General features: G+C 41.6%; 2 protein-coding genes and 2 long non-coding RNA genes across 22 annotated transcripts in view; 2 read left to right on the top strand and 2 right to left on the bottom strand.

Annotated features, from left to right (window-relative positions):
• Positions 1 to 25828, top strand: part of LOC141760393 (NLR family CARD domain-containing protein 3-like) — a 152634-nt gene that overhangs the window by 31514 nt on the left and 95292 nt on the right. The window lies entirely within an intron of this gene.
• Positions 3495 to 25448, top strand: LOC141760397 (NLR family CARD domain-containing protein 3-like). Of its 12 annotated transcripts, none has more exons than XM_074623189.1 (10): positions 3495 to 3963; positions 4250 to 4387; positions 4697 to 4813; positions 6162 to 6278; positions 7445 to 7575; positions 8353 to 10186; positions 20708 to 20884; positions 23481 to 23657; positions 24205 to 24387; positions 25130 to 25448. In XM_074623189.1, exons 2-10 carry the CDS (start codon positions 4269 to 4271, stop codon positions 25137 to 25139), a joined length of 2865 nt encoding a protein of 954 aa, XP_074479290.1. In that variant the 5' UTR covers positions 3495 to 3963; positions 4250 to 4268; the 3' UTR covers positions 25140 to 25448. The 12 variants fall into 12 exon arrangements, with proteins under 12 accessions (XP_074479290.1, XP_074479299.1, XP_074479295.1 ...); XM_074623188.1 differs by having other exon boundaries at positions 3557 to 3963; positions 8350 to 10186; XM_074623191.1 differs by having other exon boundaries at positions 3561 to 3963; positions 8350 to 10186; positions 24205 to 24378.
• LOC141760427 (uncharacterized) lies at positions 11863 to 12541 on the bottom strand. Its single transcript, XR_012592354.1, has 2 exons — positions 12048 to 12541; positions 11863 to 11946 (listed from the first exon to the last, which is right to left on the bottom strand). It is a non-coding gene; the product is annotated as an uncharacterized LOC141760427 (long non-coding RNA).
• Positions 18010 to 18626, bottom strand: LOC141760426 (uncharacterized). Its single transcript, XR_012592353.1, has 2 exons — positions 18195 to 18626; positions 18010 to 18093 (listed from the first exon to the last, which is right to left on the bottom strand). It is a non-coding gene; the product is annotated as an uncharacterized LOC141760426 (long non-coding RNA).

Below are 25828 nucleotides of genomic sequence, written 5' to 3'. Positions count from 1 at the left end.
TGGGGTAGAAACTTGCCCAGATAGTTGGCCATCCCCATCACTCTCCTCACTCCTTCGACCCCGGTAGGTTCAGGCATCTCCATAATAGCTCTAACCTTGTCTGACCCAGGAACATGATGCTGTCCTTGGCGAACTCGCATTTTTCATTTAGCGTGAGTCCCTCTTTTCTCAACCTCATCAGGACCTGGTGCAGTCTCTCGTTGTGTTGCTGCATGTCCTCTCCGTACACGACAATGTCATCCGCATGACACACGACTCCTTTGCACCCCTCCAGCATTTGTGACATGCGACGCTGGAAATGCTCTGGGGCCGATGAGATCCCGAACGGCAGTCGGTTGAATGCGTAGCGTCCGGATGGGGTGATGAATGTTGTGAGGAGCGAGCTCTCCTCTGACAAGGGGATTTGCCAGAAGCCGGAAGTGGCATCCAGCTTCGTGAAGACTTTCACCCCAGCCAACATGGCTAGTGTATGGTCGACTGCTGGGAGTATGTGTCTCTCTCGCCGCACCCACTTGTTCAGGTGTGTTAGATCCACACACAGCCGTATTTTTCCTGGCTGCGCCTTCGGTGCCACAACCATACCAGCGCACCATGGTGTAAGTTGGGTCACTTTGGAGATCACTCCCATGTCCTCCATGCGATTCAGTTCTGCTCTCACTTTATCACGCATGGGCAGGGGCACCCGACGTGGCGATGACAGAGCGTATGGAACCGCCCCTGGCTCCAGCTCGATCTTGTAGGGCTCCTTTAATTTCCCCAAGCCGGAAAACACTGTGGGGTACTGCGCTTTAAAATCCTCCTGATGTGCCTGCACTGTGCAGACACGCTTTATCAGGGCAAGAGTTTTTAATGCAGGAAGACCCAGTAGTGGCTTGGACAGTCCAACAACAACATAAATGTCCTGTTCTGTTGTTTTACTTTCAAAGTTCAACTTGCCTTTGAAATGTCCTTTAACGTCCAGTTTGTGATTTCCTGGTCCATACAGCACTTTTCCTGGCGGCTGCAGTGTCCCGTGACTTTTGATGGAGTAGGTGCTGCTTGGGATCGCTGTAACAGTGGCTCCAGTATCCAGTTTAAAAACAGTATTTTCCCTGTTCAGCTGCAACCGTTCCATCCACTCCTCCTCCTCATCAGAGCACATTTCTCCCAGGAAAGCAAAATCCTCCTCATTGCTCCCTGTCTGTGCGTCTGTGATGTCATGGACGCCGCCGCTTGACCTGCATTTCTTTGCAAAGTGTCCTTTTTTATGACACTTCCTACACTCGGCATCATGAGCAGGGCAGTCTTTCCAGAAATGTTTTTTCATTTGTCCACACCTGCTGCATCCTGATGACGGTGTGTCAGTTTTTCCTTTCGCCGTCTTTGGTACCTTATTGTACTTTTTGTGTACAGCCTCAACATGTCCCGTCGTCTGCTCTGTCCCACGCAGCACAGGCTGTTGCTTTTTCACCGCTGCACTCTGCCTCACTCTCGTCATGGCCTTTCCCAATGTCAAATCAGCGTCTAGCTGTAAGCTTTCTGACAGCTTAGCATCTCTTATGCCGACAACAATTCGGTCCCTGATTAACTGGTCTCTCAGAGCTCCGAACTCACAGTGTTCCGCCAGTGTATGTACAGCTGTTATAAAAGATTCCACGCTCTCACCCGGCTCTTGACTCCTCCGGTTGAAGCATGCTCTTTCAAAGATGACGTTCCGCTTGCTCACACAATGCGCCGTAAAAGCCCGCGTAACAGCATCGTATGACTTTTTCTGCTCCTCTGTGAGCGGCAGCACATTTAAGATATCTTCTGCGTCGTCTCCAGCAGCATACATAAAAGCATTCACTTGGAATTCCTGTGATTTTTTGTCCAATTCAGTTGCTATTCTGTAGCGTTCATAGCGCTTCATCCATCTCGGCCATTCGTTAGCATTGGTGAAGTCAAACTGCTGCACCGTGGCGCTTCCGTCCCCTCTCGGTGGCATCACCGCACCTCCGTCCCCTCTCGGTGGCAACACCGCACCTCCGTCCCCTCTCGGTGGCAACCTCACTATAGTTCCACTTAACAGAACAGATGGTAACTTTTGTGCAAAACTGGCCTACTTATCAGATATATTTGACCAGTTAAATCAGCTCAATATATCAATGCAAGGCAGAAACAGCACAGTGTTTTTGGTTTCAGACAAAATTGAGGGCTTCAAGAAAAAACGTATTCTGTGGAACAGAAGAGTCAAGGAGGGACGATTTGACGTGTTTTCACTCCTCAGTGAAACTTTGGAAGCCACTCCTCATGTCAACATATCCAGTGTTATAACCCAGCATTTGACTCAGTTGTCAGGAAAGTTTACAGACTACTTCCCAGAAGATGCACGAGATGGAAACCTTTGGATTTTGGACCCTTTCTCTGTGGATCCTGCTTCAGAAGACATAGCTCTCTCCACTGTGTTGGAAAATGAACTGATGGAACTATCAGCAGACAGCAGCCTGAAGCTTCAGCTCACACAAGTAGACCTTGCTTCATTCTGGATACTGGCTGCCAGTCAATATCCCTCTCTGTCAAAACGGGCAATCAAATTTCTGTTGCCTTTCACCACCACCTATTTATGTGAGTCAGGGTTTTCCATTGTGACTGTCACCAAATCAAAGGCAAGGAACAAACTGAAAGCAACTTTGAATGCTACTCTGCGTGTCAGCCTCTCACCCATCCCACCACGACTTGATCTCATTATTTCCCAGAGGCAAGCCCAAGTGTCTCACTGAGGGTAAGCAGAACATGTATTTTGGTCATTACAGCTGACCGTGGCATAACACATATCTACAGCCCAGTTTATTATTTGTTGTATAAACATGTTAGGTTTTTTACTCATTTATTTGGGAAGGTGGTCCTCGGAAATGTTTTGACAATCACAAGTGTGCCTTCAGTTGCAAAAGGTTGAGAACCCCTGTTCTAGTAGACGTTACAGTCCCAGTAACTACAGTTTGTGCCTCTCATGTCTGACCTTTAAACTCCAGTCACAGAGCTAAGCAGACTATTCTCTGATAAAGTCCTTCATCAGCAACACTTAGAGCTGTTTTAAAGACTCCACAAAGACTCTTCTGAACATCTGCTGCTAAATAAAAACACATTTTAATCACTTTACCAAGTTGTGATTGTATTTCTAAATCCAGCACATCCTTGCTCTTTTTCTGTAAAACACAGTGAAACGTTCACACCTTTAGTATGATATCAGAAGAAACATCAATATAAAGAAATGTAACTCATATGATGATATAATACATTTTAAAATTGTGCTTCACATTGTACTAATTGAGCAATAAGATGTGTCATCTCTGGCTACCATCTGTGTTTGGATTATGAAAAAGAGTTGCACAGTTGCAACGCAGGAAAATGGCTGAAATGATTTTTTTATTTTTTATTTTTTCATCCTGATATTCAGAAGAATTTTATTTGTATAAATCTGTAAAAGAAAACAAAACAGAAAAAACTACTTCAGTTTTATACTAAATAGATTTATGAACATGATGTAAAGATGAAGCTGAGATCTCTCCATTCCTACACCACCATGTTCTTGTTTGGTTGCTTCAGCTGTGTTACTAGATCAGGTTTTACACCCTTCATTCACCACACAACCACTCATCCATCTGCTGACACGCTGATCACACTGATTCATTCATTCATGCATTGATTGGTTATTGTATGTTTAATAATAAACTTGTACACCTCTCTTGTCATGGCTCATGAGCCGGGTCATGACACTCATAAACACATCACATTAAAAAGCACACACACACACACACACACACACACACACACACACTCAGATAAACTTACCTGACTTCCAGTAAATGGAGAGGGGAGGAGCCACACTGACCAGGTGATCCAGGTACATGAACAGGAAGATAAGCCTGACTCTTAAAGTGTTTGACTCCATTTTGAGATAACGGAGCAGAAGACTGAAGACTGAAGACAGAAGACTGAAGCAGGGTGAGTGTTAATCCAACATTGTATTACTTCACTCTCAAAGTGTCTGAGTCAGTTTCCTCCCTGTGGACTGTAGAGGAGAGAAATGTTAGAATGAACTCAACAGTTTGATTCTTCTGTGAACACAAAGTCATGACTGGCTGAATAATCCTCATTAAACCTGCTGTAAGCCAAGAAAACAAGCAGAGAGTTAAAGAGAAGTGACCAGGTGGAGCGCTGGCTGGTTTTATTATACTGTATACTGTGTGTGTTAAATGTTCACAGTCAGTGTTTCTGTTTGACCTCTCAGACTGACTTCAGATCAGAAGATGGAGGAAGACGAGGACAGAGCAGAGTCTCTAGTCTCCGGTCGTCTGTCTATGAAGAGTGACGGGTCCATGTTGTATCCTCTGAACTTCAGTAATGAACCTGGACCCTCAGAGTCAAAGTAAGAGAGCTGCTACTAACTCATTTATAGGACTCATTTTCTCTTTCCTCTTCCAATTTTCTGTTGATTTTGTGTTTCTATTTTAAAATTTCTACTAAAATGTATTTAACTGAAGTTTAACAAACTTTTCTCGACACAAAGAGAATTAAAGCCACCCCCCACTCCGTGGTGGAGTGAAGCTCCAAACTTTAAAGCACATTATTGACAGTAGCAGTAGTTTGTGTTTTTAGAGCTACTGAAATGTCTTTGTCATCAGAGAGTTTATCAAGGATTCATGTGATGTGAATAAAATCATGTTGATGTTTGCAGAGTTCAGTCCAGACCGAGAGCAGAGTCTCCAGTACCCAGCTGTCTGTCTATGAAGAGTGACCGGTCCATAGGTATTCCTCCGGACTTCAGTAATGAACCTGGACCCTCAGAGTCAAAGTAAGAGACTGTTTTTACTGTAAGCTGACCTGGTGGATGATGATGATGCATTGAGGATGAAGACTAAACGTTCTGCTAACAGATTTATATTCCTCAACATGCAGCTTCATGTTGTACTAACTGATCAAGAAGAAGTGTCATCTCTGGCTACCATCTATGTTTGGATTATGAAAAAGAGTTGCAACTCAGGAAAATGGCTTAAATTATTCTTTATTATGCAACAGACAATAAATCTGATTTGTGTGATACACACGCCCTCATAGATGAACTCAAAGGTCAAATGTTTCCTGTAAATGAATCACAGAGCAGAAGGATGAATATTTCCATTAGCAGTAGAATAGACAGAGATATCGCTGGACAAAGGTCTGGGTCACCAGTAACTTCTAATCACAGTTAAAGCGATGCTGAACTTTGGTAGAACTTTGGGTTGTATCTCTAACTAGCCGTGATATATGACCTACTAAAGGAGATAATCATCATCAACTGCTCCCGTCAGCGGGTTACGCTTTGTTCTGCTTTTCTCTCTCTATTTACTCCCTTGCTAGTGAAACAGGTTGCTTTCACTCATGACCCGTTCTGTTGGGTTAAAACAAACTCAGGTCTGTACTGTTAGTACGGTTTGTTTGGGCCGGTGTGAAAGCTCATTCAAACTCTGGTGAAGACCAAACAACCAAACTCTGGTCCACCTTAAAAGTTGGGTCTCGGTCGTCTTCCAAGTGAACTCTGGGAGCGTTTCGTTTCTGGTGTGAAAGCAAGCGAACCAACCTCCAGCAGATATGTGATGTTAGCATGATTTATAAAGCTAAACTACTAATAAATCCATCTGCTGATGGTGGAATCTGTTCAGGAAGTGATCTTATTGATCTGTATTTAAACGTTCAGGGCAGCCTACGTTGACCCTGACAATGCTACATTATGTTTCATACCGTCTGTCTGAATATACCTGTATTCACCCTCTGTCTGAAACGCTCCTTTATCCACTACGAAACATTAGCTTCAGATCCCGGCGCTCTTCCCGGGGGCTTGGTTTAGCAATATCTAAAGATGTTCCTCTACACTTCAGTAATGAACCTGCACCCTCAGACACAAAGTAAGAGAGCTGCTGTATTCAGATTTCTACACAAATGTATTTGCTGACTAACATTTAACAGACTTCATCAAATAAACTCTTCCTCTTAGTATCTGTGACAGCTGTCAGTCACCTAGAGAAGATGTAATCTAACCTAAGAAAACAAGCTTTTAAACCTCCTTATTGTCGACAGCAGCAGTAGTTTGTGTGTTTAGAGCGACCTTAATGACCTAAAAAGAGATTCATGTGATATGAAGTAAATCATCTTGGTGTTTGCAGAGTTCAGTCCAGACAGAGAGCAGAGTCTCCAGTACCCAGCTGTCTGTCTATGAAGAGTGACCGGTCCATAGATTATCCTCCAGACTTCAGTAATGAACCTGGACCCTCAGAGTCAAAGTAAGAGACTGTTTCTACTGTGAGCTGACCTGATGGATGATGATGCATTGAGGATGAAGACTAAACGTTCTGCTACAAGAGTTATATTCCTCAACATGCAGCTTCATGTTGTACTAACTGAGCAAGAAGAAGTGTCATTTCTGGCTACCATCTATGTTTGGATTATGAAAAAGAGTTGCAGCTCAGGAAAATGGCTTAAATTATTTTTTTATTATGCAACAGACAGTAGTTTTTTTCTTTCAGATGTTGAGGAGAATCTTAGTCATATAAGTCTGAAAAAGCACATTAGTTTTTAACCACATTGATTTAAACATTAAAATGAGATACATTTGATCAAAACTCATTTTAATTCAACCTGTTCAAGCTAAAAGAGATTCTCATGAACACTCTGTGTTATAAAGCTGCTTTGTGTGATACACACGCCCTCATAGATAAACTCAAAGGTCAAAGGTTTCCTGTAAATGAATAACAGAGCAGAAGGATGAAGACTGTAGACTGAGGCAGGGTGAGTGTTAATCCAACATTTTATTACTTTACTGTCAAAGTGTCTGAGTCCGTTTCCTCCCTGTGGACTGTAGAGGAGAGACATGTGACGCTGCCACCTCGTGGTTTCCCGGCGTGCCCTCGCAGTATGAGGTCCATGAGCAAGTTGCAGTTCTTTTTCCTCCCATCATGTTATATAGCCTCCAGAATAATATCAATGATTTAAAAGAGGCCAAAGAGAGCTGATTATGTCCTTTACTGATTCACAGTCATTTTGGGTAGTTTAGTTTGAGTTAGTTAGGTTTGAACTGAGGTTAGAAGTGGTCTAAATATTGAGGTAGACCAGCAGTCTGAGACACACAGCATGTAACTCTGGTGTTCCTTGTAAAATAGATTAATATCAATGTTTTAAAAATGTCCGTTGTTCCTCTTTAATAAAGAAACTTCAGCCAGATCACTAAATGTTTAATAAGACAGTCAGACAGGAAAAGCAGCTAATTCTTGTTTATTAAAGCAGGAGAGTTCAAATAAAGGAAAAATGTTCATCACAGACTGAATGCTGAATTCACTACCAACACTTTAACTCTTCTCTATGACCATCTGAGCTTCAGTGTCGGACAAGTCTGGATATTCTTCACCAACAATCAACAAATGATTTTAGTAATAAAGTAATGTCTCCACAGAGAGAAGAAGAGGAGTCATGCTTCTGTGGAGGAGCCGATGTCCAGATCCAGAAAAAGACCTCGACTGCAGACGAGTCAGACCAGAACAAGACCTGGACCTCAGACAGCCAGTCAGACCAGCACTGTACAAAGTAAGACTGTAGATGTGTCTGCTGATGTCTTCATGTCTGGAAACTTGTTGTTTTAATACACTGACTATTGTTGTGACAACTGTTTAAGATCTTCTCCATCATACATATCTGCTCTGCATCACTTGTACTTTGTTCTCCTTTGAGAGAAAATCTGAACCCAGAAGAAATAATGTTATATTTGTATGTTTTGTTTTTATGATAGCACTCCGTCTTTGCATCAACCAATCAGAATGATGTTTGTTCTCCATCTGCATAGATGGAGAACTATTAATCTCTGTAAAGCAACAACATCACTGTTCTATCCCAGACAGACAGACACACTGATGAAAGGGGAGTTATCTTCTTGTCATTGTCGTATAACAGTACATGCTCATGGGGGATCTCTTGTTGGGTCTCTAAATGATAGAGTACGGTCTAAACCTGCTCTATATGAAAAGCATCTTAAGATAACTTCTGTTATGATTTGACGCTATATAAACATAAATTGAACTGAACTGAACTGAACAGGAGCCACAGACTTTGAACAACATTATCTTTCCTGCTACAGTCTCCTTCTCTAACTTACAAACACACGTCTGGTCCTGCAGAGCGACTTGTTGAAACACTATTAAAAATAAAAATAAAAATCACGTTGACGTTAGTTTTGACTTCAAGAAGGGAAGATGACTTTATAACTTTTACTTCTTTATATGTTCTTATATTGATTATTTTCATATTGGCATTAGAAATAATGAGTTTCTTTGTTTTGTCTTAAACTTTGTTTCTCTCTTTCAGCAGATAGAGGTCTGCAGGAGGTTGTAGATGAACATAAGATCAGTCTGAATAGAGGTCTGCAGGAGGTTGTAGATGAACATAAGATCAGTCTGAAGGAGAGATGTGAACGTGTGACTGAAGGAACTGATGAAACAGGAAGTGGAACCCTCCTCAACAGGATCTACACTGAGCTCTACATCACAGAGGGACAGAGTGAAGAGGTTAATACCCAACATGAGGTGATGCAGCTTGAGACAGCGTCCAAGAAGAAGACCCTCCATGACGCTCCAATCAAGGGCCAGGACATCTTTAAAGCCTTACCTGACCAACAGGGACACATCAGAGTCGTTCTGACGAACGGCGTCGCTGGCGTTGGAAAAACCTTCTCAGTGCAGAAGTTCACTCTGGACTGGGCAGAGGGCTTGGAGAACCAAGATGTCAGTCTGGTGGTTCTGCTTTCGTTCAGGGAGCTGAACTTGATCAGAGATGAGCAGTACAGTCTTCTAATGCTGCTCCATGTTTTCCATCCAACATTACAGAAGGTCACAGCAGAGAAGCTCGCTGTCTGTAAAGTTCTGTTCATCTTTGACGGCCTGGATGAAAGCAGACTTTCACTGGATTTCAAGAACAACGAGGTTGTGTCTGATGTCACCCAGAAGTCATCAGTCAACGTGCTGTTGACAAACCTCATCCAGGGGAATCTGCTTCCCTCAGCTCTCGTCTGGATAACTTCCCGACCTGCAGCAGCCAATCAGATCCCTCCTGCATGTGTTGACAGGGTAACAGAAGTACGAGGCTTCACTGACGCCCAGAAGGAGGAGTACTTCAGGAGGAGAGTCAGTGATGAAGAGCTGTCCAGCAGAATCATCTCACACATCAAGACATCCAGGAGCCTCCACATCATGTGTCTAATCCCAGTCTTCTGCTGGATCACTGCTACAGTTCTGGACCACATGTTGACTACAGACCAGAGAGGAGAGCTGCCCAAGACCCTGACTGACATGTACTCACACTTCCTGTTGGTTCAGACAAAGAGGAAGAAGCAGAAGTATGGTAAGGGACGTGAGACGAGTCCACAGGAGCTGACGGAGGCTGACAGGGAAGTTCTTCTGAAGCTGGGGAGGCTGGCGTTTGAACAGCTGGAGAAAGGAAACATCATGTTCTACCAAAAAGACCTGGAGCGGTGTGGTCTGGATGTCACAGAGGCCTCGGTGTACTCAGGAGTTTGTACAGAGATCTTCAAAAGAGAGAGTGTGATCTTCCAGAAAACAGTCTACTGCTTTGTTCACCTGAGCATTCAGGAGTTTCTGGCTGCAGTCTACATGTTCCACTTTTACACAAACAGGAACACAAAGGTACTGAAGGACTTCCTGGGAGAAACATATGATCATTCAACCCTGGATGACTTCCTGGAGAGAGCCATGGAGAAATCCCTTGAAAGTGAAAATGGCCACCTGGACCTGTTTGTTCGCTTCCTTCATGGCCTCTCTCTGGAGTCCAACCAGAAGCTCTTAGGAGGTCTGCTGGGTCGGACAGACAACAGTCCAAAAATCATCCAGAGAATCATCAACAACCTGAAGGAGATGAACAGAGATAAAATCTCTCCTGACAGAAGCATCAACATCTTCCACTGTCTGACGGAGATGAACGACCACTCGGTACATCAGGAGATCCAAGAGTTCCTGAAGTCAGAGAACAGATCAGAGAAGGAACTCTCTGTGATCCACTGCTCAGCTCTGGCCTACATGCTGCAGATGTCAGAGGAGGTTCTGGATGAGTTGGACCTGAAGAAGTACAAGACAACAGAGGAGGGACGACGGAGACTGATTCCAGCTGTGAGGAACTGCAGAAAAGCTGAGTAAGTCCAGATGTGATTAACTTTATAAATCAGTGTAGATTAGTAGTTTAGTTCTTAAAATAAACACACTATAAATTATTCTTAAATATAATATTCTGATAAGTGTTCCACGTGTTTATTACATAAATATGTCAGTTGTATTTTGTCACAGATGTTCTTGAGCTGTTTCAAATGTTGAGTTAAAATGTTTCAGTAGGTTGTGTTTCTAGCTGTCAAGTTAATGAACACTTATTCTATTTATTTCTAATAATTGTTACATTTTACAGTTTTTTCTTATTTATCTATCTGGGTGATGGAGACGACATGTGAACCTGGTAAAACAAATTACAAAAACAAAAGATCAGCTGTCTGGTGGAGCGCTGGGTCTAACCGGTGTAACGGCAGCAACAGAACGTTTGCTGATCCGGCGGGGAGTCGGGGCGGTCCTGGGATCAGAGTCCTGGTGCTGGGGTTTGCACTGGCTGAATTTGAGCTAACTGCTAACTGGGGGTACGTCTCCTGGAGCTGCCGCACACTCTACTCCCGGCGAAGCAGCCTCCTGGCGGCGAGGAGGACGAGGCGGGGGTGCTAGTCGATTTCTCGTTTCTGCTTCTTCTGATTTAATCCAGACGGTGCAGTGTCCGTTCAGAGCACGTCTGTTCAGAACGGGCCGAATGCTTGCAGCCTTCTCCAGAACCGCTCGTACAAACAACTTCACACTCAACATTGTGCTTCGTTGGGTCCCGAGCAACACACCTGCCCTCCAAAACAAAAACCTAGAAAACGATAATAAATTCAGATTAAGTTCTGAGAAGTTGATGAAAGAAAAGCTGCTAAAATCAGGAAGACACCACAGTAACTGTAGAAAGTAAAATAATACTTTAACACGTTACAGAGACACACGGTAAAATAATACTTTAACACGTTACAGAGACACACGGTAAAATAATACTTTAACACGTTACAGAGACACACGGTAAAATAACACTTTAACACGTTACAGAGACACACGGTAAAATAACACTTTAACACGTTACAGAGACACACGGTAAAATAACACTTTAACACGTTACAGAGACACACGGTAAAATAATACTTTAACACATTACAGAGACACACGGTAAAATAATACTTTAACATGTTACAGAGACACACGGTAAAATAATACTTTAACACGTTACAGAGACACACGGTAAAATAACACTTTAACATGTTACAGAGACACACGGTAAAATAATACTTTAACACAAGCTCTTTGGTGGATTATGTGTTTTTCAGGAGATGCTTGGACAGATTCAGAAAAGATGGAAATACACAGCTTCCACCAATAACAGCGGTCTGATGAATATACAGACGTAGGCAAAATTGTTGGTACTCTTCCGTTAAAGAAAGAAAACCCCACAATGGTCACTGAAATAACTTGAAACTGACAAAAGTAATAATAAATAAAAATGTACTGAAAATTAGCTAATGAAAATCAGCTGTTGCTTTTGAATTGTGGTTCAACAGAATCATTTTAAAAAACAAACTGATGAAACTGGCCTAGACAAAAATGATGGTAGCCCTAGAAAAGATTGAAAATAATTTGACCATAGGGACATATTAAACTAAGGTGTGTCCTGTAAATAGCATCACAGGTATCTTCAAACTTGTAATCAGTCTGTAGCTCTCTTCACAACAACACAGACACAGGTCGGTTCTTTGATACGGGCGTTTATTGCTTGGACACGTCTTTCTCTGATGCTTCACTTCTGAGTCACGTCATGCACACGCCGTGAAAACTACGAATCAACATAGCACAAGCATATCGGCATGAGAACAAAGGAAATACAAATTGGCGGGAACATGAGTTAAATTGCATTTACAGGTAGAACAACAATACCTCGTTGGCCGCTTGTCATGAAAAGAGGTTCTTGAGTCCATGAAAGTCCTTTTGAAAGTCTCTTTGACTGTCTGCTTTTAGCTTCAGACGTCGATAATCATAGCTTTAAACACTTTACAGAGCCCGCGAAAGGCATCTGCTCCTTCACTTACGTTGGATTGTTTTAGTCCCTCAATGAATTCCGTCGTAGTGGTACTACACAGGGAACATTGGTTCCGGGGCGGAACGTAAAACACAGTGGACTAATGTACTTTTGACTGAAACACTTCTACCTGTTACACATTTTGAACTGTATGAAACAAATAATTTTACTCACATCATATTTAAATTTTTAACCTTACATTAAATGAATTATCTATTTATTTATTTATTGCATGAACTTATGGGATCAATTACTAATTATATATCATGAACACATTTATGCAACGGCACTTACACTCCCACCAAATCACTCATTAACTCTGAATGTGGGATTTTCTTTAAAACAAAGATTATGAAAAGATTCAATAAAGTGTTTTAAGTCGGAATGACTGATCTTATGTATGTGACTTAGTTGGCCTCTAGCAAGGTAACTACTTTGTGAATAGGCCTTTCAAGGTAAACTGATCTAGTATGTGGTTTTCCTTTATCAAATGTAGTGTCGCTGACTAGTAGCTTCAGCTTTCGCACCATGCCGTCTGCACTGGGGTGAGCTTCCACAACTCTGGCGAGCTTCCACTCGTTTCTTGGTGAGCTGTCATCTTGTAGAATCACAATGTCATCTACTTGTGAATTCCGGGATGTTCTTTGCCATTTCTGTCGTTGTTGAAGGTTGAGCAGATATTCCCTCTTCCATCTTTGCCAAAATTCGTTGGCTAGGAACTGCACTCTTCTCCACCTTTTACACAGATAGAGGTCTTCTTTGCAGAATTGTCCAGGAGGGGGCAGAATGACTGGTGATTTCATGGTTAGTATATGGTTGGGTGTGAGAGGTTCTGGGCCGGTAGGATCGTGAAGATGTTCGACACTTAGTGGCCTGCTGTTGATTATAGCCATTGTTTCGTAAAGAAACGTCCTCAGAGTTGTAGTGTCGAGTCTGCTTGCTGACTTATCAAGCATGACAGTTAGAATGCTTCGGATTGTTCGAATTTGGCGCTCCCAGACTCCACCCATATGGCTTGCCGATGGGACGTTCATCACAAATTCACAACCGATAGCTCTTTGACGTTCTTGATCCATTCCCTTGAGCAACTCAGAAAACACTCTCTTGGCGCCCATGAAATTTGTTCCCTGGTCGCATCTTAATTGACGTACAGGTCCTCTGATGGCTACAAATGTGCGCAGCGCATTCATGAAGGCGTCTGTTGTCAAGTCGTCAAGTGTTTCTATATGTACTGCTCTCGAGCATAAGCAGGTAAACAACAATCCATATCGTTTTAATTCCTTTCTTCCTTCCTTTACGATGAAAGGGCCGAAACAATCGATGCCGCAGTAGGTAAAGGGAGGGGATGTCTCAGTTCTCTCTTCCGGCAGATCCGCCATTTGTTGAACCTCTGTAGTTCTTCTGTATCTTCTACATTTTACACACTTGTAAATGTGTGAGGAGACAGCATTTCTGCATCCTAAGATCCATATTCCGTTTGCACGCAACTCGTTCATAGTCATGCCTCTTCCTTGGTGGTGTATACATTCATGATGATGTTTGATGAGCAGGGCTGACACATGAGATTTCTTCGGAAGTATTGCGGGATGCTTTACATCATGGTGTAAGGCTGATCGGGATAACCGTCCTCCCACCCTGAGGACATTGTTCTTGTCCAAGAAAGCATTCAACTGGTGTAACTTGTTGTGCTTGTTCAGGGTGTTTTCTTTCTGGAGTTTGATTTTTTGAATGTCTTCAGCAAAGGCTTCTTCTTGCACCAACTTGATAATGAAGATTTCTGCTTCTCTTCTTTCTTCAAGACTGGTTGCTTCGTTCGTTCTTTTCTGAAGTGCCTTGAATTCTCTGACATATCTCTTGAGCCTGGCGACTGCTCTCACGGCTCTGGACCAGTCAGAAAACTTAGTGAAGCGGTTCGCCATTGAATCCATTTCTTTCGTCTTGACTGCGTGAACATGTGCTTTGCGAAGCTCAGGGTCGGTCGTTTCTACTTCTCCCACCATTTCCTCTTCACATGGGAGATTAGGTTTGTCTGTCTTGAAAGGAAGTGGGAGTTCATAGTGGCCATCTTCTTTCTGCCTTATACCTTCTTTCACTTTAGACAAGAAGAGAAGGTCTTCCTGAGAGACTAGGTTATCGTCTGCATTGTGCTCTGTGAAGTCAGCTTCGAGAGCCTTGATGATGTCTGTTGGATTTATCTCTTTGACTTGAGTTTTACACACAAAGTGCACTTCTTTCTTTAGCTCAACTGATGGTTGCACAGCAGGTGTCACTTGTCGCACTATGACTCTGTGACTGGTTCCTATAGCATCACCGTAGTCAGTTGCTGGATTTGAGCAGCCAACAATGCTCCAGCCAAGATCAGTCCGCTGTGCATATGGATAATTTTCTTCACCGGACAGGATCTCTCTTGGAAGAAGGGCTTGTTGACAGTTATAGCCAATCAGAAGGCCTACCTCGCAATCCAATGGTGGTGGAATCTTGTCTGACAATTGTTCAAGATGAGGCCATTTTAGAGCTGTTTCAGAAGTCGGAATGTGCGACCTTTCTGCTGGAATGAACTCTCGTGTGAAAAGTGATGGCAATTGAATCCTCTTTTCCAAGTTGTATCCTCTTACTTGTAGATTTGACAGTTTCTGGCAGGGTATGACTGTCGACTTTGTTGACATTGTAGACAGTCGCAAACTAACGTTCTCCTTGTTTGTATTGAGGTCTTGGGCCACTTCGTCCAGGATAAAGGTTGTATCGCTTTGCGTGTCTAAGAGTGCATAGACAAGAACTTCTTGATCTGGCTGTTTAGTGGATGAGACCCAAACTGGTATGATTGAAGACGTTTGTGTGCTTTGGCCGTCTTGCATGACTCTGTTGGTAGTTGCGGTTGCAGCTATTTCTTTGGTGTCTACGTTGTACTTTGAGTTGTCTGCTCCCTTTGGAGCTGTCGACCTTTGATCTTTGAACTTGTCATCATGCAAACATGTTGGGTGTTTTTTCTGACACCTTTCACATGTGCTCTTGTTATCACACTTTCTTGAGTGATGACCAGTCTTCAAACATCCAAAACAAAGCTTCTCTGCATACACAAACTTGACACGCTCTTGAACTGTCTTTTCAACGAACCTTCTGCACTTGGCAAGAACATGTCCTATTCTTTCGCAGAAGATGCATGTCGGAATGCTGCCCTGTGTTGTGTTTGTGGACAGTGTCTTTGCTTGAATGGTTTGACTTCGTGAATATTTTGGTTTCTCGCTTTCCATACTCTTGAGCGCTTGTATCGAGGTTATGGGATCACAAGCAATATCTGCTTCCTTCGATACAAAGTCTACAAACTCTTTGAATGGTGGGTACTCAGCATTTGCTTGTCTGACTTCAATCGTTTTGCGGCTCCATCTGGACGCCAACCAATCTGGCAATTTCAGCAGAATTTTTTGATTCTCATTGCAGTCATTGAGAACTTCCAATGACTTTATGTGGGACATTGCTGCCTCGCAGGTCCTGAGGAAGTCTGTAAGTTCTCTTAGCTCACAACCATCTTTAGAGCTTATTTTTGGCCATCCGTGCAGCTTATCTCTGAAGGACTTCCCTATAATGAATGGGTCTCCAAAACGTTTTTCCAACAGCTGCCAGGCTGCGTCGTACGCTGCTTCGGTGCCCAGTAGGAAAAATCCTTCGACTGCTTTCTTTGCATTGCCACCCAAGTACTTTCTTAGGTAATAAAGTTTTTCAGTCTTTGGAATGTTTTTCCTATCTATTAATGTTTCAAAGGATAGTCGCCAGTCTTTGAATTTCAAAGGATCTCCAGTGAACAATGTAGGCTCTGGTGTTGGAAGACGATTGGCACTTATAGCTTCTGCTAGCATGCTGACCAAATCAGAGCTGTTCTGCACTTGAGACATGGATGTTAAAGTTGTTGGAGCTTGACCTGTAACTGGTAGGGGTCGAGGAACGAATGGGGGACTTGAGGCATTTAGGGTTGGTGTTACAACTGGCAGTGATTGAGGAATGACTGTAGGAATCGTGAGGTTTAGAACTTGGCTTTCTCCTGCTGGTTCAACATCTTGCGGCAAGTCAATAGCTTCAAAGTTTTCTTCAACTTGATTGTAGACCTTTACTCGAGCTCTTGCAGCGTTCAACTTCTTGACTTCCTGTAGGCGCTCAAGCTTTCTACGCTTGTCTTGCATTACCTGTTGCCTGGCTAGGTTCTCAGATTCAAATTGTGCCAGTTGCTGTTTATCTTCAGCCTCGAGCCTTTGAAGTTCTGTCACTTCCTTTTCTTGTTCAGCCAACACTGCTAAAACTTCCTGAGACGCGGCAGCTTCAGCCACAGCTTCATTTCTTTTGACTGAGTAGATGCTAGACCGCGTAGAACCACATTTTGATTGACGAGACAGTGGTCTTGATAAAGAACCTGTTGAGTCTAGGATCGAACCAACATCAGGCCAAGATTCTTCTTCTTCATCTGCTGTAGGCCCTTTAAATTGCCTTTTTGCCTTTTGAATAATGAATCCTGAAAGCGACATGCATGTGTCAACTCTGCGTCGCAGTTCTGGTTCAGGAGCTTGTGTTCGTCGTAACTCTTCATAAATTACCTTTATATCAGAACATGTGCTTTCTATGTTCTCAACTAGTTCATTCAATTCATCGTTGGAAGCTTCATCAATCAATATTTCCTTGCCTATTCTTGCATGATACCTCCACTTCTCATAAACGATTCTGAACCTGCGTTGTACACTCTTAAGCCTTTCCCTTTCAAGTTCTCTTCCTTTCTCTGTCAGGGTTCGTGTTCTTTCACTTCTTCGAAACCCTTCCACTTCTTCTTCAGATTCAGTGTCTGTAGCTTTTGGTTGAGTGGGTAATTTGGCATTTTCAAGGCAGGTCTCAGTGCTTGAAACTGACATTTTGAGATAACTTGAATGGCTAAAGAGTATGTGCAAATATTGAATTGGATTTCTATTAGACTATGTGTACATGTAAGTTACAGCAAGCCTAAATGTGAGTAACAAGGACGGTTGTTAACTGTATGAAATCCTTGGTAACTGTGTGAAGACTATATGAGAAGCCTAACCATTTTAATATAGACTTCAATATTGTATCAAGACAACTGTATCAACATTTAAAGTTATCTAAACTTCAAGTGGACTTCAATTTCGAAACAAAAAAATAAGATTTGAAATCACTTTTGGCACAAATATGCAAACAAACCTTAATTTCAGAGCTAATATGCTGAGAAATGCATTAAATCATTTATCCTTCACATAAGAAAAGTTTTCACTATCAATAGAGTAACCCTTTAAATTTCACTTAAGTTGCCCTTTAAACTTGGTTACTTTCGTAAAATGCACAATTTTACAAATCTTAATGTCCTATTTCCTTTAATCTTTACAAAGGACTTTCACTTACTTATGGATTCATATTACTGTTAAACCTCACTTAAGGGATGGAGTTCCCCTTTAAACCTTATAACATGTAACAACCACGAACACCAGCACATTAGATTTATCCCCAAACACATAGGCTAAGCACACTGTAAAAGGTTAATAGACATGAGTCCTTAGTTGCTGTTTCCAAGTTGAACCACTTCTCACACCACTTTCACTTGAAGATTGTGGTAGAGCACTTCTTGGCTTCAGCATGAAACACTGCGCTTTCAACACAGTCTAATCACCGTTGCTTGAGGTTGCTATGGCAACAATGCGCCATGGGCTTTGCTTATCTGTTGCTGGATCTCCGTCGCGCCGTTACCCGCTGCGGTGTCGTCTCTCCTACGGTGTTGAGCAGGCGAGTTTTCACTGTAGCTCTCTTCACAACAACACAGACACAGGTCGGTTCTTTGATACGGGCGTTTATTGCTTGGACACGTCTTTCTCTGATGCTTCACTTCTGAGTCACGTCATGCACACGCCGTGAAAACTACGAATCAACATAGCACAAGCATATCGGCATGAGAACAAAGGAAATACAAATTGGCGGGAACATGAGTTAAATTGCATTTACAGGTAGAACAACAATACCTCGTTGGCCGCTTGTCATGAAAAGAGGTTCTTGAGTCCATGAAAGTCCTTTTGAAAGTCTCTTTGACTGTCTGCTTTTAGCTTCAGACGTCGATAATCATAGCTTTAAACACTTTACAGAGCCCGCGAAAGGCATCTGCTCCTTCACTTACGTTGGATTGTTTTAGTCCCTCAATGAATTCCGTCGTAGTGGTACTACACAGGGAACATTGGTTCCGGGGCGGAACGTAAAACACAGTGGACTAATGTACTTTTGACTGAAACACTTCTACCTGTTACACATTTTGAACTGTATGAAACAAATAATTTTACTCACATCATATTTAAATTTTTAACCTTACATTAAATGAATTATCTATTTATTTATTTATTGCATGAACTTATGGGATCAATTACTAATTATATATCATGAACACATTTATGCAACGGCACTTACACAGTCAGTCTGCCTATTTAAAGGGTGAAAAGTAGTCACTGTGCTGTTTGGTATCATGGTGTGTACCACACTGAACATGGACCACAGAAAGCTAAGGAGAGAGTTGTCTCAGGAGATTAGAAAGAACATTATAGACCTTCATGTTAAAGGTAAAGGCTATAAGACCATCTCCAAGCAGCTTGATGTTCCTGTGACTACAGCTGCTCATATTATTCAGAAGTTTAAGGTCCATGGGACTGTAGCCAACCTCCCTGGACGTGGCCGCAAGAGGAAAATTGATGACAAATCGAAGAGACGGATAATACGAATGGTAACCAAAGAGCCCAGAACAACTTCCAAAGAGATTAGAGGTGAACTCCAAGGTCAAGGTACATCAGTGTCAGATCGCACCATCCGTCACTGTTTGAGCCAAAGTGGACTTAATGGAAGACGACCCAGGAGGACACCAAATCATAAAAAAGCGAGACTGGAATTTGCCAAAATGCATATTGACAAGCCACAAAGCTTCTGGGAGAATGTCCTTTGGACAGATGAGACAAAACTGGAGCTTTTTGGCAAGTCACATCAGCTCTATGTTCACAGACGAAGAGATGAAGCATCCAAAGAAAAGAACACTGTACCTAATGTGAAACATGGAGGAGGCTCGGTTATGTTATGGGGCTGCTTTGCTGCATCTGGCACAGGGTGTCTTGAATCTGTGCAGGGTACAATGAAATCTGAAGACTATCAAGGCATTCTGGAGCGAAATGTGCTGCCCAGTGTCAGAAAGTTTGGTCTCAGTTGCAGGTCATGGGTCCTCAAACAGGATAATGACCCAAAACACAGCTAAAAACACCCAAGAATGGCTAAGAACTAAACATTGGACTATTCTGAAGTGGCCTTCTATGAGCCCGGATCTAAATCCTATTGAACATCTGTGGAAGGAGCTGAAACATGCAGTCTGGAGAAGGCACCCTTCAAACCTGAGACAGCTGGAGCAGTTTGCTCACGAGGAGTGGGCCAAAATACCTGTCGACAGGTGCAGAAGTCTCATTGAGAGTTACAGAAATCACTTGTTTGCAGTGATTGCCTCAAAAGGTTGTGCAACTAAATATTAAGTTAAGAGTACCATCATTTTTGTCCAGGCCAGTTTCATTAGTTTGTTTTTTTAAAATGATTCTGTTGAACCAAAATTCAAAAGCAATGTCTCATTTTCATTAGTTAATTTTCAATAAATTTGTATTTATTATTACTTTTCTCAGTTTCAAGTTATTTCAGTGACCTTTGTGGGTTTTTCTTTCTTTAACGGAAGAGTACCAACAATTTTGCCTACGTCTGTATAACAGCAGAATGGTAAAATTCAGACTTTTTAAGAGATCTTATACACACCAAAGATCAATGTTGTGTTTTAATGCTGAAACACTGATAACATCTTTCTGATGACATTATGTTTAAAATAATGAAACCTTATTGGTTCATTAATTGTGTTTGTGAGCTGAATACGTTTGATGCTCAGAAAAGAGTGTTAATGACAAAACGCCATGCAGTCATCAAAATATCTAATTATATGAATGTTTGATTATGTACAGATCTAATATTATTACACGATTTGTTTCATTTCTCTACCGTTTGGCAGCAGTCACTGAATTTTCCCATTTATGGACGTGAACCTGACAGCAGCAGGTAGCAGCAAAGAGAGGTCAACTTTATCAACTGTATTATTATTACTTATTCACTGAGTTTTAAAAATGCTTTTCTAATCAAGAAGGCCTCATGCTAACTTTGTGGAGACAGACCTGGGATCAGATCACACTGACAGACTGGACATTAGGGAAGCCTCAATGTAACTACATGTTCTCTCTCTTCATCTGCAAGATTAAAGAAAAACAAAGATTAAAAGTCTGCAGGTTTGAGAGAGAGTGATGAGAATTATTGTTTCATGTCAGACAGTGAGATAAGATTAGCTGAACCACTGATGTGAGGAGCAAATGTTAATCAAAGAAGTATCTATCAAACTGTTTAGTCATCAAATGCATGAAGTAAATATAAACTGTCCTCTTTCATAATAACATATTTTGTCATTTTTGTGTCATAACAGACTTTCTGACTGTAGACTCTCAAGTACTCACTGTGAAGTTGTGGCCTCAGCTCTGAAGTCCAACCCCTCCCATCTCAGAGAGCTGAACCTGGGTGGCAACTACGACCTGAAGGATTCAGGACTGAAGCTGCTTTCTGCTGGACTGGAGAGTCCAAACTGTAGACTGGAGACTCTGAGGTCAGTTCACTGACTGTAGTTTATGTAGTTTTTACACAAACTCTCTACGCACACAGGAGAAGCTTCAGTTGGTTGCAATCTCCTTACGTCACCACTAGATACCGCCAGATCCTACACACTGGACCTTTAACCACAAACCTTATTTCAGGCATCTAACTAAAAACCCATTGACCTCCAGACGAGGGAACAGGAAGTGCTAAAATGCTGACTCATCTCTGGGTTTTAGGACTCATTCCTGTAGCTCTCTATTTGAACATGTCTAAAGGTGCAGCACTCTTCAACAAACACGTATTGCACCAACTTAAAGGCACATAAGTGATGATTATGAGCGACACCATCTAATTAGAGGTTTCTATGGTTCTAAGTTATTCCCACGTTCTTGTTGACAGCAGATCTAACTGTGCTCTGTTTTCATGTCAGCATTGTCTAATTATTTGAAGCCACAGACATTTAGATTGCATCAAAAACCAAATAAATATTCTGCATCAGAAACATCTTTGCAGGTTCATATTTTTCTCAAGTCTATCTGAATACAATACTCACATGTTCATATGTACATTCAAAGAGTTATTGATGTCTGTCATCATTCCTTCTGTCTGTGAAGCAATCCCCGTTTAACCTGAGTGTTACGAGATGAGGACTAAATCCACCGTCTTGTTCTGTGTAAAATGACCTGTAAAGTTGATCTTAAACTAATCGGAGGCTTCAGCAGTCTGAGTTAGACGTATTAGGGCTGGGTGACTTGGACAAAATCAAATATCACAATATTTTTGACCAAATACTTTGATATCGATATTGCGACGATATTGTAGGATTGACCATTGGTGATTTTACAAATTATTTACACAATGAGATTTTTGATAAATAATCATCAGTGATGTGGATCTCATGACGAAGTGTAAATGACAAATAATAGAACAGCTAGAACAGTCTGGTAAGTTCAGATAATTACATCACTTTATTGAAATGTAGCCTTTAAAACCAGGAAAAGACGACACTGATGCCATATCACGATAAAACAATATCCAAAATCTAAGATGATATCTCGTCTCATATCACGATATCGATATAATATGGATATATTGCCCAGCCTTAGTATGTATCCAGTCAGTATGTTGTGTTTGACAGTTTCCTTGTTGAGCTGCAGGAGGATTAGTAACTCAAAGAGGGAATTTGGTACTAAACAGTCTGTAACTTTGGTAAACACTAGGGGCGGGAAAAAAAATCAATTCACCTTTGTGTCGCATTTTGTCTTTACGATTTAGAATTTTTTTTAATGCCAGAATCTATATATTTGCTCCATTTGAGTCTATGTGGAGGTAGAAGGAAGTTACCGCTTTTATTGTTGTAGTCTGAGTAACGTGACTTCATATCTGTTCCAACCAAAACAAACCACAGCGAGCCGAAACGAGAAAGTATAAAACGTTGGAGGGTCGGCGTGGATACGACCTGCACCCTCACATGTTAAATCCAGCGTGGTAAACACTACACATCCAGTAAAGGATGGAAACACTTTGGGTTTCACACATTGACAGGAAAAGCAGAGCTAGACATCACGGCTAAAGCTGCATGCTAACTCTGTCACGGACAGGAAACGTTATCGTATCGCGGTAACGTGGCGGTCGAGCTGGCCGTCGCTCTTATCTCCGTGGTGAAATGGGCCGACTCTACAACTGTAGAGCACCCATATACTGACATTTATGTTAAATGTATTTAGCCTTTGATTTTTGGGTTTTGCTGGAAAAAATTTAATAAATACTTCCTGTCAATAACTGATATATTTGACTTCAGGACATCTCTGACTACATACATGCTGAAAATCAAACAATTTTACTGGATTCATTTAGATATTTTCCAAATTAAAAGTCCCTAGAAGTGTATAATTCAACTTTTTCCCATGGTCTAGTGTTAAAAAAAGTTAACAAAAATCTAAATAAATTGCAAAATTGAATCACAATACTTAAAAATCACAATACATATTGAATCAGGGGATAGTTGAATCGTCCCAGCCCTAGTAAACTCTCATTTGATTTGTCTGACTCAGACGGCTGAATCTTCATATTAGTTTCAGTTGAATTTATGAAGTAATTTCTTACAGTGTAGTTGTGTTATGAAGGGCCCACTTCACAGGAGGAATGATTACTGCCACCAATAACTCTTTTAATGTACATATGACATGTGGCTGTTGTTTATAGACACACTTGAACAAATGTGGACCTTTCCTGTTAATGACATAAACCTGCTAATCTCCCAGATACAGTGAGAAGAAGGCCATGTAATAAATGAAGTAATGAAGTCCAACAAGTCTGATTTGATATTGATCCTCTAATTCCAGACTTGACAGAGATCAGCAGCATGTTATTGATGTGTGTTGACATGAACAGGTGTATGAATGTTGTGGTGACATCTGGATGATGTCTGTAGAAGGCTGACATTATGATGATCCACAATAACACAATGACAAAGTCACTCTACTCATTTTAGGGAAAAGATCATTGATTAGGACATAGTAATGTTGAGCTACACATTTAAAACCTGAACACATCTGATTGGATTATAAAGTGATTTTTATCTTCATCATTTATTCTTTATTCAGATTGAGTCTCTGCTGGTTGTCAGAGATCAGCTGTGCTTCTCTGGCCTCAGCTCTGAAGTCCAACCCCTCCCATCTGAGAGAGCTGGATCTGAGCTTCAACAACAACTTGAAGGATTCAGGAATGGAGCTCCTGTGTGGTTTTCTGGAGAGTCCACACTGTAGACTGGAGACTCTGAGGTCAGTTCACTGACTCTCTGTTACTGTTAGATATCTTATATGTTTAATTAACAATTGAACCTGATTTATTTACAAACATAACTTACATCCATAAAGTTGTTAATGTCCTTTTCTTCATATTTTCATGTTTCTTGAACTAAATTCAGTCTGCAGTCACTAAAGACTTGTGTTTCTTAAAGAAAGTGTAGAAAATGTCCACTGTTAGTTGTTAAAGTAAATGAATGTTTATCATTGTTGGTAAATGGTCACATCTGGATACAGAAGATCCTCTGAACTAATATTGGTTCTAAATTGATCAAGTTTACTTCATGAAGTAGAAATATTTCTCTGGTTTCTGTTTGTTTCAACGTGTTCCACAAATAATGTCTGATCATTGATATTGATCCTTCAGCACACACACACATAGATGAAGACTGAGATCAGCAGCATGTTATTGATGTGTGTTGACATGAACAGGTGTATGAATGTTGATGTGACATTTGGATGATGAACACATCTGACTGGATTATAAAGTGATTTTTATCTTCATCATTTATTCTTTATTCAGATTGTATCGCTGCAGTTTGTCAGAGATCAGCTGTGCTTCTCTGGCCTCAGCTCTGAAGTCCAACCCCTCCCATCTGAGAGAGCTGGATCTGAGTAACAACAGCCTGAAGGAATCAGATGTGAAGCTGCTGTCTGATCTGGTGAAGAGTCCAGACTGTAGACTGGAGACTCTGAGGTCAGTAGAGTGTCGGAGTCGGTCCATGCTGGTTTTAGTAGTATTGTTGTGATGTGTTTCCTCCGTTAAGCTGTGAGAGGAGAACGGTGACACACAGAGAGAGAGAGAACAGTCAGCCAATCAGATCAGCCAGAAGCTTGTTGTGATCATGTGTTAGAGTTGATGTGAAGAAGATGTTGTTGTTGTGTTCATGTCTCCAGGAAATAAAGCTGGATTACAGCTGACAGCATCACAACATGTATAGAAACAGTGGTCCTCATCCATCAAACTGTTGTACCATCAGATCTGATCATAAAGTCTTTGTTCTCTCATTGATCAGTTCATCTCTGTCACAGCTCTGAGATCAGTCTGACTGAAGCCTCAGATCACTGGCTCTTATTTCATAGAACCGTGGTTACATTTAGTAACCATGATGTGGTCTGCCCATAGAGCTATTAAAGGAGGGTAACGGGATGAGGGTGTGGAGGTTTAGTGTCTTTATTAACTCGTTCCAGTCACTAGGAGCAGCACACTGGAATGAGTGAGGACCAGAGGAGGTGCAGACTTTAGGAACGACCATACTGATGAATTAGCTAGAAGATAAATTGCGGTTCCTGTTGGAGATATTGAGTAGTGAGCGGAGATATGGAGGTTGGTTCTGCTAATGATAGTTTTATAAATGAACAGTGTGCTGCATCAGTGACTGACAGCTGATGAAGAGAGTCTCTGTAAACACTGATTCATGACTTCTGTTCTCTTCTTCTCTCATCAGATGGGATTGATCTCTGTCAGAGTGAGTGATCAGAAAAGTGGATGTGTTGAGAGGATCAGCCGTGTCCTGATGATCCACAGAGGTTCACCACCTGGACCTGCATCTGATTTTGTCTTTTTTTATTCATTCATATATTCTGAACCCAAAGTGCCTCTGCAGAATAGTTCAGTTCATGACAACATAACTGTAGATTAACACATTTAAATATATCTTTCTGCTCTGCTTTGTGTCGCAGCTCCACCCTGTGGAACGATGGAGTTTTGCTGTTTACTTCCACATATTTCTAAATAAGTTAATAAAGTTACCCTATTAAAACCGAGCCCTCAGGAAGAGCGTCTGCATATGACATGATAACTGAATGATATGACTTGATGCCCATTTTCGTAGCGACCAAACAGCGGTACGACAACTTCTGTGTCCGTCACGTGATGCCATCGGGCCCAAAAAGACTTTTTCCCATAGACTTATGTAAGGACCTACTAAACATTGCTAAGTGAAGAGACTGTGTTTTCTCATATAGGTAAATTCAATGAAAACTACATTTACCATAATGCTTTGCTTTCTTGTTTATTTTGTTTTCCTGGGTAATGAGCCAATGTACTTTCAGTTTTCTGGAGTGATGTAATCTCAGCCAATCAGTTTTGTCTTGGGCGCTGTACTCTAAGCAAATCAGTCAACACCTGAGAGGTGGAAAAAAGA

This window comes from Sebastes fasciatus, chromosome 22, assembly GCF_043250625.1.
Source record: "Sebastes fasciatus isolate fSebFas1 chromosome 22, fSebFas1.pri, whole genome shotgun sequence".
Lineage (NCBI taxonomy): Eukaryota > Metazoa > Chordata > Actinopteri > Perciformes > Sebastidae > Sebastes > Sebastes fasciatus.
Note: the sequence above shows the minus strand (reverse complement) of the source record. Positions and strands in the feature narration are given on the sequence as shown.

Coding starts and splice junctions, on each gene's coding strand:
- LOC141760397 (XM_074623188.1), top strand. CDS start 4,269: ATGGAGGAAGACGAGGACAGAGCAGAGTCTCTAGTCTCCGGTCGTCTG. Junction 4,388..4,696: donor CCTGGACCCTCAGAGTCAAA/GTAAGAGAGCTG, acceptor TGATGTTTGCAG/AGTTCAGTCCAGACCGAGAG. Junction 10,187..20,707: donor AGGAACTGCAGAAAAGCTGA/GTAAGTCCAGAT, acceptor GTGTCATAACAG/ACTTTCTGACTGTAGACTCT.